The sequence below is a fragment of the Schistocerca nitens genome, chromosome 12 (assembly GCF_023898315.1).
Source record: "Schistocerca nitens isolate TAMUIC-IGC-003100 chromosome 12, iqSchNite1.1, whole genome shotgun sequence".
NCBI classification, from domain to species: Eukaryota; Metazoa; Arthropoda; class Insecta; order Orthoptera; family Acrididae; genus Schistocerca; species Schistocerca nitens.
In genome coordinates this window covers 176,159,412-176,176,357 of record NC_064625.1, presented here as the reverse complement: position 1 = coordinate 176,176,357, position 16,946 = coordinate 176,159,412, and the positions used below count along the sequence as shown (strand labels likewise).

Below are 16,946 nucleotides of genomic sequence, written 5' to 3'. Positions count from 1 at the left end.
CTCTACGTGACCCTGAAGGCAATGGCGTGAATGAGGTGACTGAAGCGGAAGGTTCTGCAATCCTAGTACAACCTTTTTATGCTACAGGGGCTAGGGAAAGTGATATTGTCTGCTGGATACTAGGGCAACAAGAAACTCGTGAGAATGTGACCTACAGGCAGATGATGGAGACCCATACACAAATAAGGATTCTGCTATTCCACTAGGCCTACATGCTATTATTTCACATCTTAGTGGATGCTGTTATCAGTTCACATGTGAATGGGAGAATGATTTACTGGAGACACAAAACAACAAGCTACGCCAAGCAAAGACTCACTGTCATTCGAACTGCTCCGATAGAAATAACTTGCACAGACGAGAGTCGAGGGAAATATTCAGTGTGAGCTGCCAGCTTTGACCTGTGACAAATAATAGATGCTGTCACGTTACCTTTTGGTGCATATATGCAGAGTTTTGTTGTTAGTTGATGAAGCTGATGTATATGAAGTGAAAAAAAAGAAGAAGAAAAACTGGTTGTGGTGACAGATTGATCTGTACCTTAGCACGAGGTATATATTCAGATTGCAAGGTGACAATTTGGCTGTCAGTTGGTGAAGCCAACAAATGTGAACTAAAAACGCTTGTTTATGGTGTCAGACTGACCTGTAACTTACACCATTTGAAAAAATTGCCACCGATGTCACATTATAATCACCATGTTGTATATGGCATGTTTCACACGTTTACTATGTCAGTGGTCAAACTCAGAGACTGTGTGGAATATTCCTCTTTATTCCACATACAAGATTAAGGACAGAGTACAGTCCTATAATACATGGCCAACACTTTGGGCCATGTCTCCTTCAGTACGCCCTGCCATAATTGCATTCTACGTTCAGAAAAGAATGCAATAATTTGTCTACATAGTATTCTGCGCAACCTTCAGGAAATGAGCTGAGTGTGACAAAAGTTTACAAGTTTTGCAGTTTACCTACATTCTTGTGTACCTTAAAGGAACAGCAGCCATGAGAAAATCTACAGAAAACTATAAAGGAGTTGAATGGGAAGAAGTGGGAAATTAATAAAAAAATTATAAAAGCCCACAACTGCTTCCAACAGTAACATTCAGTATCTAAACTGGCATGACAGTGTAAGCAAAGATTACTAACATCAGTCGACCAACTGATTTCATGCTGTTACTTCAAGGTGTATTTACTATGGTTTTTTTTCATTTATTCATACAGGGATAATCACACAATGTTATAAGATTTGTCAAGATAACACAAAGAAAATAAATAGCCCAAAATATACATAAATACACAATATATAAGTATGCTTTCTACAACAGATGATCAGTCACAGCCTTGAAGGAACGACACTTCGATCTGCCTGCAACGATTTAGGACAAACCAAAGCAACTCTAAATCAGCATGGCTGGACAGAAGAAATTCCATCCTCCTGAATATGAGGTCAGTGTCTTAACAACTGCACCACACCATTTTCTTGGTCTCTACTGTACAATGTTCTTTGATTAGATGTTATGGCATTGCAATGACAGACCCGGGAAAAATATAATAATACTCCGTAAGTAAGATGCATTGCAAATCATTTAGTGAAATAATCTAGCACTGCTATGGAACGAATAGGATGTAATCTGCTCTATTGAACATAATAGCTACTGTAAACTCACTCTATCATTTCTCTATCTCTGTTTTTTTTTGCAATAACCATTCTATTTTGTTTTCTCTTCGCTGGTGTTACATATTTATCTCCTTAAAAAAATGTTACCAGTCAATGTGCCAAAATGTCATTTCTTCAGCTTGCACAGTTATTACGTGTTTTTTTAGTAAGTAAAAAACAGTTCTCAGTCAAATTCTGTACGTTAGGGATGGATATAATATCATATTTACTGCTAACCCAGTATTAAAAAACACCTGTTCAAATTTGGGGAGGCTAACACAAGAAGTAAATTATGAAGTCAAACTGATGGTCTCTACAGAAAAGAACCGAATTCTTTTAAACACAACTAAAAGAAAAAGAAGAAACATAAACAACGAGAGGGGGCAGAGCAAACGCTACCCGGCTAAAGTGGATATTACTGTAAGCACTTTTACGTTGCCGTTAATTTATATCACGGGACGAACGGCCTTCGTCTCATTTTCAGATAAATACTAACATGGAACTTTTTTTCACTTTTACTTATAACTTTGTGTAAATCAATGGGTTTACAACAAAAATATTTAGCCGTGACGCCTACACTGATGAAGCGTGGTCAGTAGCTGTAAACGATACAATTCTTCATAACACGGATGTCTGACGCAATATTAAATAGCATAAATAAGGAACTCCTTCTGTATTACTTACAGCCACTCATTGTTGACGGTAAAACTGTTCCTTCACAACACCACGACGCGACATCCAAAAGACATTCGTCCTAAACACAGTGTTTGTTTGCAATTCGCCATAAGCCACATTCAGCGATACTGCGTGTCCACATTGCGGAATGTCGATTAAATTGTCTGAAAAATATGTTTGTAATACTTTTGCTATAAAACAAAAATTATAGAGCAGTAACTGTAATACTGGATTTATGTCTCAAACAAATTTTTTAATACTATTAGGTTACTATATCAAGAAGCTATTGTCATTGGCAGCGATCTTACGCAACGTTGGTGGCGACGAAAATAATCGTTTGTCATCAGCTGATCGCTTGCAAGTGATTCAAATTTCTACGCAAGATGACGCATATTTTTGTAAACAGTTTTTAGAACCTAATTAGTAATGGAAATCGTATCTGTTGTGTTGCTTTGATGACATGTTGATCTTAGTGAGGAATCTTAACAGTCTACGAAGCGTATATATGTTATTGACAGTTGTACTCCTGTACATAGAACAAATGTGAGATGTGCGATATACAGAAATTGGTGAATTTATTGCGCGAGAATGTTGATGCTATCAGCAGTGGACATAGTTTATTGGTTCTCACAGTTCCAGTGCTACAAAAATTAAATGAGTCGTTTGTTCTTATAAACGAACAGGCACCAAATTCCAAGGATGCTGCGGTCCAGGTAGGAATGATGACAGCTAATAGATAACTGTAAAGAACTGTGCAAATGAGCATTGTGCTCAAGAGAGGTATTGGTAGACTAACATAACCAAGTGTATATGCAGATGAGGTAAATATTTCATGAGATTCACGCCAAAAATGACAGCACTCATCACTTTGTTGGTATAATACTGCTCAACAATCGACAGTATATTATGTAGATGAAAAATTTAGTGCTCCTAAGGAGAATTTTAACCAGCAATGTCGCTTGTTTAATATGATGGAAATGTGCTGTAAAGCTAAAGTTAATAATATCGAAAAGTGCTAAATTTAGACAAAGAATTTTAATCGGACAACCCACTTATAATAAAGAAAGCAGTATTCTTATCGTATGAAAGAAAATTATTTGCAAGTGATAGCCTAATACCTTTCTTGTTTGCGTTGGCTGATTTGTTTATATGTTATAATTTCGTATTTGGCACATGTATGTACGGGGTTGTTGTTTTTTTTAGTGAACTTGACTGTCAGTAGCCTATAGGCGCAAGACTAGAATATAGTTCACATATTTCTTAATAACGACACTTGCACAGCAAACTCTAACAATGCCAAATCCGGGACACAATAACAACAATATGAATCAGAAGAGAGGTACACATAGCTAAAAGTGACAGAGTAGGGTATGGCGAGACAAAAGAGATGAGCATTTCAGGGCGAGTGCCGCATTCTCCATAAGCTAAATCAGAAAGAATATTAAACAGCCATGGATCATGAGAGGGATTCAAGCCTCTTGTGAAGAGAAAAGGGAAATGTATCTGTTGGAAAGAACAAGTAGAGACCTTGCAGATGTTGCACACTACAAAAACTACTCAAAATTACTAAGAAAAGTTATAAAAAAATCAAGGAACATGAACATAATGTCAAAAAATTAATATTTCCGACAACAGAATTGAACTGAATGGAAGGGCTACAAGTAGCAAATACATTTAATAATTAATTCTTAAGTATAGTGAAAAATATAGGGTCAAGCAGTTCAAGAGAAAAATCACAGCAGTATATTAGGAAAGCAACTCTCATAAAACTCAATTATGTAAATGTATCAGTGACTTCTCCTTCTGAAATCAAGAAAATGATGTATTCTCTCAAAAACAAAAGCTGGTCTGGTTTTGGTGGTGTCTCCAACAGAGTACTAAAGATTTGATCCCATGCAATAAGCACTGCCTTATTTGAAATATATGTAATGTGTCACTAGCTGAAGGCATTTTTCCAGAGAGATTGAAATACGCCATTGTAAAATCTCTCTTAAAGGAAGGTGATAGGGGAGATGTCAATAACTACTGACTTGTTTTGCTGCTGTCATCATTCTCAAAAATTTTTGGGAATGTGTTGATTTCTAGGACAGTATCTCACCAGAGCAACGATAATATCCTCAGCAATTAACAGTTTTTCCTTTTAGAAGGGTCACTCTTGTGAGAATGCCATGTATGTGTTCACTCACTAAGTTTTACAAGCATTAAATAACAAAGTGGTGCTGGTTGGTATATCCTGCGACCTGTCTAAGGCATTTGACAGTGTAAATCACAATATTCTCCTAGATAAACTGAAGTTTTATTGGGCTGATGGTATAGGCAACAGTGTATAATGTCATATGTAACTAAAAGGTGCACTTAATAATTGAACCAATCTAGTTTTGGGGACATTATTCTTACTTGGGCGGAATCATGTACGGGGTTCGCCAAGGCTCAGTCTAAGTCCACTATTGTTCCTCATATATGTTAACAATTTTCCATCTAATGTACAACAAGCAGAATTAGTTCTTTTTGTTGAGAACACTAGTACTGTAATCAGTACAACCACACATACAGCAACAGAGCAAATAGTAAACAATGTTCTTAAAAATATCATTGACTGGTTTTCTGCAAATGGTCTCACCCATAATTGTAAATAGGCACAATGTATTCATTTATGCACATTTAGGGGTACTGCACCAATAATAAATGTAACACATAGTGAGAAAATAATGGGCGGGAAGTTCAAAATTCTTAGGTGTTGATACAGATAAGAATTTAAATTGGAAAAAGCACATTTTGGAACTCTTGAAACAACTTAGTTCAATCATATTTGCACTCAGAATCATTGCAGAGCTTGGGAAGAGACAAATAAGGATGTTTACATATTTTGCATTCATTCATCTTTAATAAAGAAAGTCTTCATTCCTCAAAAATGTGCTGTAAGAATACGTGGTGCTCACCTGTGATCAACTTATAGACATCTGTTTAAGGAGTTAGGCATTCTGATAACTGCTTCACAGTACATTTATTCCCCCACGAAGTTTGTTTCAAGTAATTTTCTACAAATCTAAAGGAACAATGATGTACATAATTACAATATCAGAAGGAAAAATGGCATTCATTACTCCAAAGTTGTCTTTAGCACGAAAAAGGGGTGCACAATGCTGCAACTAAAATTTTTGATGACTTATCTAGCAATATAAAATGTCTGACAGATGTCCAGTAAAACTTGAAAACAAACTGAAAAAAAGTTTGTCCTCGATAACTTTCTCTTTTCCATAGAATTATTATTATTATTATTATTATTATTATTATTGTTATGTGTAAAAGACGGTGGCTAGGAATTGCTGAGTGCATTTTCTTTTTTTTTTTATTTTAAATGTTCAGTGTGTAACCATATTTACAAATTAATTTGCAGTGTGAATGTAAAATGACTCATTCTACATTTTTACGATTTATCACATGTATGAAGTGAAGAGAAAAAACTAGAAGGAAGATCCATTAAACATATTACTAGAATTACTAGATGGAAAAAGGATAAAACACAAAAACTCATTTGTGTGCCTGGGAAGTTTAAAGACAAGAATGGAACCTGTACAGAAGAAATAAGGCACAGGACTGTATGAGAAAGAGAGCATTTGTAAAGGTGAAACAGTTACTAACATCTAGAAGAATTCCAATGAGCCGAGGAAAGGATTTTCTGCATGTTATGTGTAGAGTATAGTGTTATATAGCAGTAAATCACAGACAGTTAAAAAGGAAGAAGAAAAATATTTAGAAAGTTTATAAATGTGGCTGTGGAGAAGAAGGCTTAAATTGAAGTGGACAGACAGACTAAAAAATGAAGAAACCTGGGGAAGATAGAAGATTGTTTGGAAGTGCTCAGGAAGAGGAAAAAAATCTTTTCCGGGATACATACTGCGTAAGAATTGCCTGCTACGTATAATTATAGAGGGAAAAGTGGAAGGAAAGAGAAGAAGTGGTAGGAAGAGAACTGTAATGATGGATGACATTGGAAGAGGACAAGTGTACAAGCAGATAAAGGAAGAGGACACGATACCTGTCACGAGACAGGTAGGGCTACATTAAAGAAGAAACTATTCACTTGGGAAGAGGTGCTGAGTCGGAGACAGGCACAGGAGGTAAACTGCCTGCCACTCAGTAACTTCTTGTGTGTGCTGAGCAGCAAACTGCCTAAGTCTCATTGTTGATAGAAAAATCTTTTATTTTCTACTTTCTCTCTTCAGTACATTTTTACTATTGAAACAAGCCAACTTCCTGTGCACTCTCTTGCTCTCGCTGCCATTATCTGACATTTACAGGCCATCGGAAGTGTGAGGATATTCCCAAGATATTATTTCAGTCAATTGTGAGCAGAGAAACTATACATCGACCGTGAACTAGCCGCAATAAATGCTACTCCTACTTGTGTCAGCGTTCGTGCCTCAGCAGAGAGGAAAGGCTTAGAGTGTTACAGTCTCTCGAAATCCCACCCACGAGAATACAAAAGTCACAGTTTGTACATACCTGCGATAGGGCTCAAAATAGTACACGAGTGCTAAAATTTCAAACATAAAATACACTTAATAAGACAGTAAAGATGAAAAATACGATACTGACATATTCCGTATTTACAGTGGAAACTGTACAACTGAATTGCTACGAATGAGGCAGACCTGTAGGGTTGAGAAAAAACTCGAGCTTCAGGAAAGTTGGACAATCAAAAATGGCACTACTTGTGAGGCGGCAGTCGTGACAGAGTTTCGTACGCTCTCGGACTCAAATATAATGACACTGTCACGATATATGTGGTATTGGCCAGAAGGATCTCACGGTATTATCTGTTCGGGATTTAATCTGTTTAAACAACTCACTCAGTGCCTAGCTTTTGTAGCCCTCGGACAGGTTAATAGTCTCAGCAAGGGGGAATTTTGACGTAACAAATGTGGCAACATTGTACAACATTTCCGGGAAGAATTGGAGCACAAAATGTTGTGGTGAGCGTATTGGCCACGAGTTGTGGCGTGTTTGTAGCAGGCTTTTGCATACTGTATCTCCCAGTACCTATTGCACCCTACATCCTTCTGAATCTGCTTAGTGTATTCATCTCTTGGTCGCCCTCTCGATTTTTACCCTCCACACTGCCCTCCAATACTAAATTGGTGATCCCTCGATGCCTCAGAACGTGTCCTACCAACCGATCCCTTCTTCTAGTCAAGTTGTACCACAAACTCCTCCCCAATTCTATTCAATACCTCCTCATTAGTTATGTGATCTCCCCATCTAATCTTCAGCATTCTTCTGTAGCACCACATTTCGGTAGCTTCTATTCTCTTCTTGTCTAAACTATTTATCGTCCATGTTTCACTTCCATATATGGCTACACTCCATACAAATACTTTCAGAAACGACTTCCTGACACTTAAATCAATACTCGATGTTAACAAATTTCTCTTCTTCAGAAACGCTTTCATTGCCATTGCTAGTCTACATTTTATATCCTGTCTACTTCGACCATCATCAGTTATTTTGCTCCCCACATAGCAAAACTCCGTTACTATTTTAAGTGTCTCATTTCCTAATCTAATTCCCTCAGCATCACCCGACTTAATTCGACTACATTCCATTATCCTCGTTTTGCTTTTGTTGATGTTCATCTTATACCCTCCTTTCAAGACACTGTCCATTCCGTTCAACTGCTTTTCCAAGTCCTTTGCTGTCTCTGACAGAATTACAATGTCATCGGTGAATCTCACAGTTTTTATTTCTTCTCCATGGATTTTAATACCTACTTCGAACTTTTCTTTCGTTTCCTTTAGTGCTTGCTGAATATACAGATTGAATAGCATCGGGGAGAGGCTACAACCCTGTCTCACTCCCTTCCCAACGACTGCTTCCCTTTCATGTCGCTTGACTCTTATAACTGCCATCTGCTTTCTGTACAAATTATAAATAGCCTTTTGCTCCCAGTATTTTACCCCTGCCACCTTCAGAATTTGAAAGAGAGTATTCCAGTCAACATTCTGCGTGTAGGGCTGAGGAAAGCTGATGTCGTAATTGTTAAAGAGTACCCCTCCCGTCCCTTCCAGAGGATCTTGGTCAGCGGCATAAGGAAGAGACGTATAAATGAGCCCGGAGGCTCAAAGGGGCAGCCGTATTGCCATTCTGTCCCTGTCTAGAACCAGAGAGAATGACAATTGTTTAAGTTGCAGGCCAATCACGACGACCTCCCGGTGACGGATATCGGCGGCCGACTGGCTCACTGAAACTGCCACTGAGTGAGGTGGCGCAGTGGGTAACACACTGGACTCGCATTCGGGAGGACGACGGTTCAATCCCGCGTCCAGCCATCCTGATTCAGGTTTCCGTGATTTCCCTAAATCGCTCCAGGCAAATGCCGGGATGGTTCCTTTGAAAGGGCACGGTCGACTTCCTTCTCCGTCCTTCCCTAATCCGATGAGACCGATGACCTCGCTGTCTGGTCTCCTTCCCCAAACAACCCAACCCCGAAATTGCCACTGTAGGTGTGGCAGGCCTGCCCGAACCATTGCGAGGAGCGAGAGGGCTGCTAGCCTACACGCTCCGGGTGATCTTGTCTGGCAGACTTTAAGCTGCCATTCGCAGGGATGGTGCTGGGGTGCCAACTTGCAGCCTCTCCATTGCAGAGCTGACTGCGTTCGCTTCTTTACCTACGAAGCAACCTCTATCGGAACTGGTATCGTCAGTCTACGTTATCGTCATCTGTGGACCGGAGACAATCCTCGGAGAACGGTCGATGTGTCTCGTCGACAACAGGTCGGCGTTGACATGTCAGGGATTTCGGGGACCACGTATTTGGACCGGTTATCCTTCCACAACGCCTCGTACCTGGAGTTCCTGCGGAATACTCTGCCTGTCCTGCTCGGGAATGTGCCTCTGGCAATACGAGAGAATGGCTCATTTACTCCTTGGCGTCATCTTTCCTGGACGGCGGGTAGGACACAGAGGTGCTGTAGCGTGGCCTACTATATCGTTGGACTTAAATGCCCAGGATTTTTACCTGTTGGGGAATCTGAAAAGCATTCTATATGCTGAACCAGTTCCCGATGCGCGGACTTTTCGAAAGCACGTTCGCGACGCCTGTGACACTATTCGGAGGGATGCCGGAACGTGCAAAAGAGTATGGCAATCTGCGATGTGACGCGAATATGTGCATCGCATCGTGTGGAGGCCACTTTGAACATCTGTCGTGACGTGGATGCGATGCAGCTCTGTACCGTGTTCTGGGCCGATCTGTTGTCGTTGCACACACACCGGCCATTTCCAGAAAATGTTCGTAGGATGTTTTTTCCTCCATTTTCAGTCATGAATCCGTTCCTGCAGTTTTGTTAATGTTCACCTTGTAAATCACTCTTATCCATATTTTTTTAGGTGTGCGTCAATAGACTCAGACTGTGATCTTCTTCACATTAGAGCTCCAGGTTTTTTCTTTACTGAGATTAAGAAGCATAAATCTTCCAGAATTTCCCTGTTTTCAGATATTTAAATTATCAGCTTAAAAATATAGTCGTGTGTTTCATCACCTGATCCCTTAGACGCTATCGTGTCTTCACGCACTTCGTCACATCCTTTAATTCTCTTACAGCCTTAAGAACTCTTCTTTTAAGAGGGGAAACCTGAGCTGGTCAGATGCTATGCTATACTATGCTATTTTCGTTTTCAAGATCCTTTATCTCCGCTGGCTTCTTGCAGGATTTTTGTACACATTACTTCCATCTTTCGTCCACTTATTTGCTTTCGAATATCAGTTTCGGCTGAAGGGCACATTGGCTGTGACTCCTCCATTGCTCGTCGATGACAGCAATTCATTATTGTTGTTTGTAAGCCAATGAGGTGGTACTATACGGTAGCTGACGAGAATTGCTAATTCTGATGACTCGTTTGGCAGAAGATGCAAATGGAGTAACTTTCGTTTTTGACACAGAGAGTGTGAGATTGGTAATCGTCGATCTAGCTGTCACGGAATGTGAGGTTTAGGTACTGGTTTTTATAATTTTATTTCTCATACCGTGTGTCTCGCAGTACGATAGTATTTCGGCTCAGTGGTACAGTGCCAAACTACAAATCCGAATATCTCAGGTTCGATTGCTGGCGAATCCTAGGACTTCTATCCGGCACTTTTCACTTCTTTGACCTCTGGCACTGTTTGTCGACGTGGAAAACGCAAAGTTGCACCTCGTCACACTGCAGGCCCCTATAGCTGGCTGGGTTGATTGAGTTGAAACAATATTCGCATTGATGAGTGCTTTCTTCCTTTTCTTGGGATATTGTTTTGTGTTCCAATGTTATAGTCTGGTTATTATTTGACAAAGTCAAAAACCAGCTGTGGTGACTGATCTACAGCATAGCCTGATGACCGTTTTAAATACTTTGTGGAGTGTTTTCAGAATGTCCCAGTTTCTGAGGTGGTGGTCAGACAGAAACTTACAGAATATTCTATTTTGTATTACTGCACTCTGCACAATGTAGGAGGTGGTCAAGATCCTATAAAGAAATTCAACAATGTACTGTGTACACTTCATTGTCAGCAGCTTTTCTAAATTGTCAGTACGTTGACTGCTATCGAAAATGGAGTTTCGTGCTGTTATTAAACATTTTCATTTGAAGGGTTAGACTGCAGCACAAATGAAAACAGAGTTAGTGAAGTTTCCACAGACTCTGCACTGTCTCTGAAAGCAGTTTACTTTTGGATTAACGAATTTAAATGTGGTCGGACAAGCACTGAAGACGAAGCACGCTACGGCCGTCCGGTGAAGGTTACTACAGACGAAACCACTGAAAAAATCTACAATACAGTAATGCCAGAAAGATTGCCGGATAAAAATTCGGGAGATTGCCGAGACTGTAGGCATCTCGACTAAGCGAGTGCACTATATACCGTACAGAAAACTGGCTACGAAGAAGCTGTGTGCGAGGTGGGTGCTGCGACTGCTCGGTCTGCCGGAAGCACGTCCGCCGCAGTATTTTGACAGAATGTGTGGCAGTGTTTAATGGCGATTCTCAAGACTTTTTGTGCCGTTTTGTGACCTCTGATGAAACCTGGATCCACCATGACACACCGGAGTCAAAACTCCAGTTAAAACAGTGAACAGAGTTACGGTATATTGATAATGTTTACTTATGGACCGTCTGACAGCAACTGGATAAAACACAATTAATACATAGGCCTGCCATGCAGGAATTTTGAATCAAGATATAAAGAACATCAGATGTTGGAAGTATGAAACAAACCATTCCACATTTGCTGAGCATTTGAAACACTATAACCATCATCCTACAAACATGGAACAAGAAATGGAAATAATGAGAATAAGCAACCATGACAAACATCTTATACAAATGCAAGAAAACTTCCACATCCAGAAAGCCATAGCAGAAAACAAACATGTGATAAATGAACAAACACACGTCACCACATGCTCCCTACTACACTTAATAAAGGAAATGATAACATAAAACAAAAAAACAAAAAAAACACTTCCCCACACCATCTGGACACACAAACACACACACACACACACACCAAAAAAAAATTAATATGACACCAAAACACACAAACACAAACAGACCACAGATACTTCAATAATTACACTCATAAGTTTGGCAATAACATTCGATCTTTGGCAAAAACATTTGACAGTCGGCAACAGAAACCAAAACATTGCACTAAAACAAGCGTTCAGTTCATAGTGATGTGGAATGTGGGGAAAAAAATTGCAAATTGGCGTTCATAAGAAGAAGAACAACACCAAAAATGCAACAGGAGCGTAATATGTAAGAAATTGCCCACACAACCTGTAAGTAGAGTTCAAAACATTACTACTAAATAGGAAATACCAACCACCAGAACTGTTTATAACCTAAGGCACAGAGACAAAAATGTAAATTAAATAGCTAACATGTGTACATATTCCAGGCCACTGATGATGCCTTGCAGAAAATAATGGCAAAACGCGTATGGCACTAAAATTGTCTTTTATTCAGTTGCTGTCAGACGGTCCATAAGTAAAAATTATCAATATACCGTGATATTACACACAACTGAGGAAGACAGGACTACAAAAGTTGAAGATGTCAGTGAACAGAGGCTGGCGAAAGTGCAACGAAGACTGCAGAGACCGTCATGTCAGCCAGTAAGGTGGCGGACAATGTTTTTTGGGTTTCTCGAGGAATAATCCTCGTAGATTATTTGGAAAACGGCAGAACCGTAACTGGATCCCGCAGTACCGTCCAGAGATTGCGATGCCACACCAAATTCGGTAACACGTATAGAAGTGCAGACGTTAGCGAGGTCTCCCTGCGATCTACAGTGAGCTGTGGGAGATGATCCCGAAGATCGAGCCTCCACCCTCAGAAGAACGGCACCCCCGCACCGGAGGTCAGTGCCGAGACGAGTGCGGAAACTCGCTGCCCGAGTTTGTGAGTTCATCGGAGGAGGTGGTGTACGGCTGACAAGTTGTTGGAGTTTCAGATGAGCTCATAGTGTGGTTAAAGTTGAACATCGTACCTCAACAGAGCTTTCAATTGGTTCCTCATCCACAGTGACTTATTCCTGCTCCCTAACTTGAAACTTTTGCTTGCAGCGAAGACATTTTCATGAAGTCGGGAAGTGATAGTTGGAATCAACAAGTATTTTGCAGAGTCTGACAGAACCTAGTTTTCCGGTGGGATGACAAAAGTGTAGGACTGCTGGACTGAGTGTATATTGCAGTGTTACGTGGCTTTATACTTAATTACAGACTTACTATTTTATCAGTTGATTTGTTTTCACCACATAACACCCGCTGTTTACGTCCTTCGTTGCTGAGCGATGTATCACTTATCGTTCTGACACCACAACCCTTCCTTTCCTATATCTTTACTACTCTTTATCTATATAAATGGTGAACTATTGGTTTTGCCGTTTAACAATTTTTTAATAACTGTGGAAGTATTACAGGCATCGGGTCCCACCTAATGTGTCACCTGCCTATACGTTTTACACGTACATTTCCAGACTCGATCGATCTGTTTACAGAGAGAAATCAGAATATCTCTTCCTTTGGCATCGTCAAACAATGTCCTAGGAAGCTCGACACCCTCGTGGCCCGGTCTCTTCCGTGGCTCGCAGTAGTTTGCAGCATTCGTTTTATTCCTTCCCCACTTGCCGTTACGTCGAACTGTCGTTTTGATCGTTGGGCAAAGTCTTCCACATTATCTGCAACATAAATAAACTTTCTTCCCACAGTATTTCTGAAAATCCGAAAACAAACTTAACGAACATAATAATAATAACTGTTCTTACAATTATTCGTATAAGTCTTTGTCGATTTAATGAGGGGTTGGACAGGCCCAAGCCTTGTAACACCACACAATGGAACAATATTATGAGAAGGAAAGTTGCTACTCACCATATAGTGGAGATGCTGAGTCGCAGATAGGCACAACAAAAAGACTCTCACAATTAGAGCTTTCAGCCATTAAGACCTTTGTCAACAATAGACACACACACTCACACAAACACACGACTGCAATCCCAGGCAACTGAAACCACACTGCGAGCAGCAACACCAGTGCACGACGGGAGTGGCAACTGGGGGGGCAGGGGGGGGGGGGGGGAGTATGGTGGGGGTGGTGGACAGTGAAGTGCTGCAGGTGAGACAGAAGGCAGGTGAATGGTCGTGAGGAGGTCGGGTGAGCGCTGAAAAGAGAGAAATAAAAAGACTGGGTGTGGTGGTGCAATGGAGGCTGTGTAGTGCCAGAATAGGAACAGAGGAGGGGCCGGGTGGGTGAGGACAGTGACTGACGAAGGTCGAGGGTGGGAGGGTTATGGGAATCTAGGATGTATTGCAGGGAAAGTTCCCACATGTGCAATTTAGACAAGCCGGTGTCATTTTTATTTCCCATTTGCCACGTGCGAGAATACGTTCCGAGTGAGTCCGTACTTCCGGAGACAGTAAGGTTGACACGGAGTTCTCTCGCAGGTGCCGGCAGACGCCATCGTGGAGCAGAGGCTGCTGGATGACCTCACCTTCCTGCTGCGGCTCGTGCGAAGGACTCCGGGCCTGCGTCTCGTCAGCAGCGGCGCCTGCCACCCGGGGGAGGAGCCGCGGTCACCGGCCGTCAGTGTCGAACACTTCCACTCCCTTCGTCACCTCGTCTTGCACAAGGTTCGTGAAAAAGCCGTGGCGCACAGCCCCGTGCGTCCCCCGACCGCTACACATGTCAAATTATGAGGAGGTAGAACAGTGGGTAGAACACGTGAGGCAATACTGACCCTACGACTTATCTTAGAAGAAAGATTAAGGAAAGGCAAACCTACGTTTCTAGCATTTGTAGACCTTGAGAAAGCTTTTGACAGTGTTGACTCGAATACTCTCTTTCAAATTCTGAAGGGGGCAGGGGTAAAATACAGGGAGCGAAAGGCTATTTACAATTTGTACAGAAACCAGATGGCAGTTATAAGAGTCGAGGGGCCCGAAAGGGAAGCAATGGTTGGGAAGGGAGTGAGACAGGGTTGTAGCCTCTCCCCAATGCTATTCAATCTGTATATTGAGCAAGCAGTAAAGGAAACAAAAGAAGAGTTCAGAGTAGGTATTACAATCCATGGAAAAGAAATAAAAACTTTGAGGTTTGCCGATGACAGAGACAGCAAAGGACTTGGAAGAGCAGTTGAATGGAATGGACAGTGTCTTGAAAGGAGGATATAAGATGAACATCAACAAAAGCAAAACGAGGATAATGGAATGTAGTCGAATTAAATCAGGTGATGCTGAGGGAATTAGATTAGGAAATGAGACACTTAAAGTAGTAAAGGAGTTTTGGTATTGGGGGAGCAAAATAACTGATGATGGTCGATGTAGAGAGGATATAAAATGTAGACTGGCAATGGCAAGGAAAGCGTTTCTGAAGAAGAGAAATTTGTTAACATCGAGTCAGGAAGTCGTTTATGAAAGTATTTGTATGGAGTGTGGCCATGTATGGAAGTGAAACATGGACGATAAGTAGTTTGGACAAGAAGAGAATAGAAGCTTTTGAAATGTGGTGCTACAGAAGAATGCTGAAGATTAGATGGGTAGATCACATAACTAATGAGGAGGTATTGAATAGAATTGGGGAGAAGAGGAGTTTGTGGCACAACTTGACTAGATGAAGGGATCGGTTGGTAGGACATGTTCTGAAGCATCAGGGGATCACCAATTTAGTATTGGAGGGCAGCGTGGAAGGTAAAAATTGTAGAGGGAGACCAAGAGATGAATACACTAAGCAGATTCAGAAGGATGTAGGCTGTAGTAGGTACTGGGAGATGAAGAAGCTTGCACAGGATAGAGTAACATGGAGAGCTGCATCAAACCAGTCTATGGACTGAAAACAACAACAGAACAGTTGGCAAGTGCTTACTTCTGGGGGGAGAGATTTTGAGTATTAAAATAAAAACATATAATTCTAGCTTTCGGTAATTCGAAGTTCTCTTCACGGGAAGGAAGCTGCATCTGGCAGGGGAGATTGGGATGCACGAGTAGAGGCCGAAAGGGAGCTGTCCCCCTCCTCTCCTCTCACTCAGGGCGGAACATTAAAGTTCCAAATGCCAGAAACAATTTTTTTCTGCTTCAAAATGTCTCTTGAGTCGGTACTCGAAATTTGATCTCTTTGTAAACTAACACTGTTCTGTATGGAATTTTCCTTTCGATATAAAATGCATAATTGCACTTTCTGGAAGTTACTGAAACAGCTTGCACAGAGTTTCGAGGTCAAAGTGCGCTTTTGGTGACAGTGGCTCTTCCACTGAAGACTTGAATGCCGACAAAGTGTTAAGTATGACAACATATTCTCCGTGTCTCAGACAGTGAATGATTTTTGTTAAAGAGAAAACTTTCCTACAAAGAATTTTGTAAAATTGTGAAAATATGAATTAATCATTTTTTTAATTGAATTAACTGTAGATTCTTGGTGAAATATTGTAAATTAACTAAACACTGATTTTTTGTCTTGTTGCACAGATTTTATTACAGTTATTGCACAACTTAAGTTTCACATTATAAGTATATTACTAATTCCAAATATCGTAAAGCAGAGATAAACATGATGATCAGGCAAAGATAAACAAACTCAATATCTTAGTATATCAATCCTTGGCCTAATGTAAAATTACTTTAATGACCATTTTTTGACAAATTACATATGGAATTATACAATTCAGCAGTTACACTAAGATGTCTAAACATACCTCATAATTAAGTTATTCCTCAGCCTAGAAAATTTTTTAATCTATTCATGGACTGAGGACCAAAGTTTTACTTCTATCTAGGGGCTGTGGTATCATCTATAGGTATGTTGACGATCTGCTTTGGACGTGCAAAGGTGTTAATAGACAACTCCACAAATTTGTAGAAAAAATGAATCAGTTGCACAATAATATAAAGGACACCATGGGCTTAGTGTAATCTAGGATAAATTTCCTGAACGTTAGCTTAAAGTTAAAAAGCAGCAACCACAAATTTAAAATTTATCAAAAAGACTCTTTTACTGACACATTCATCCCGGTATCTCCGCAACGCCCTGCAGCCCATACCCTGTAGCCTATAAACGTGCAGCATTCCGTCACACGATCC

The 16,946-nt window shown here is 40.5% G+C and overlaps 2 protein-coding genes across 3 annotated transcripts in view; one reads left to right on the top strand and one right to left on the bottom strand.

The window, feature by feature from the left end:
• LOC126215033 (PHD finger protein 14) overlaps positions 1–2,504 on the bottom strand; it is a 185,090-nt gene extending 182,586 nt beyond the window's left edge. For both annotated transcript variants that reach the window (XM_049941664.1, XM_049941665.1), the window contains exon 1: positions 2,347–2,504. In XM_049941664.1, coding sequence (XP_049797621.1) covers positions 2,347–2,356 — 10 coding nt within the window. In that variant the 5' untranslated portion in view covers positions 2,357–2,504. The remainder of the gene's footprint in view (positions 1–2,346) is intronic.
• Positions 2,505–2,680: 176 nt separating this feature from the next.
• The window catches only part of LOC126214993 (uncharacterized), a 55,957-nt gene continuing 41,691 nt past the window's right edge, over positions 2,681–16,946 (top strand). Inside the window, exons 1-2 of the mRNA XM_049941623.1 lie at positions 2,681–3,050; positions 14,319–14,504. Coding sequence (XP_049797580.1) covers positions 2,886–3,050; positions 14,319–14,504 — 351 coding nt within the window. The 5' untranslated portion in view covers positions 2,681–2,885. The remainder of the gene's footprint in view (positions 3,051–14,318; positions 14,505–16,946) is intronic.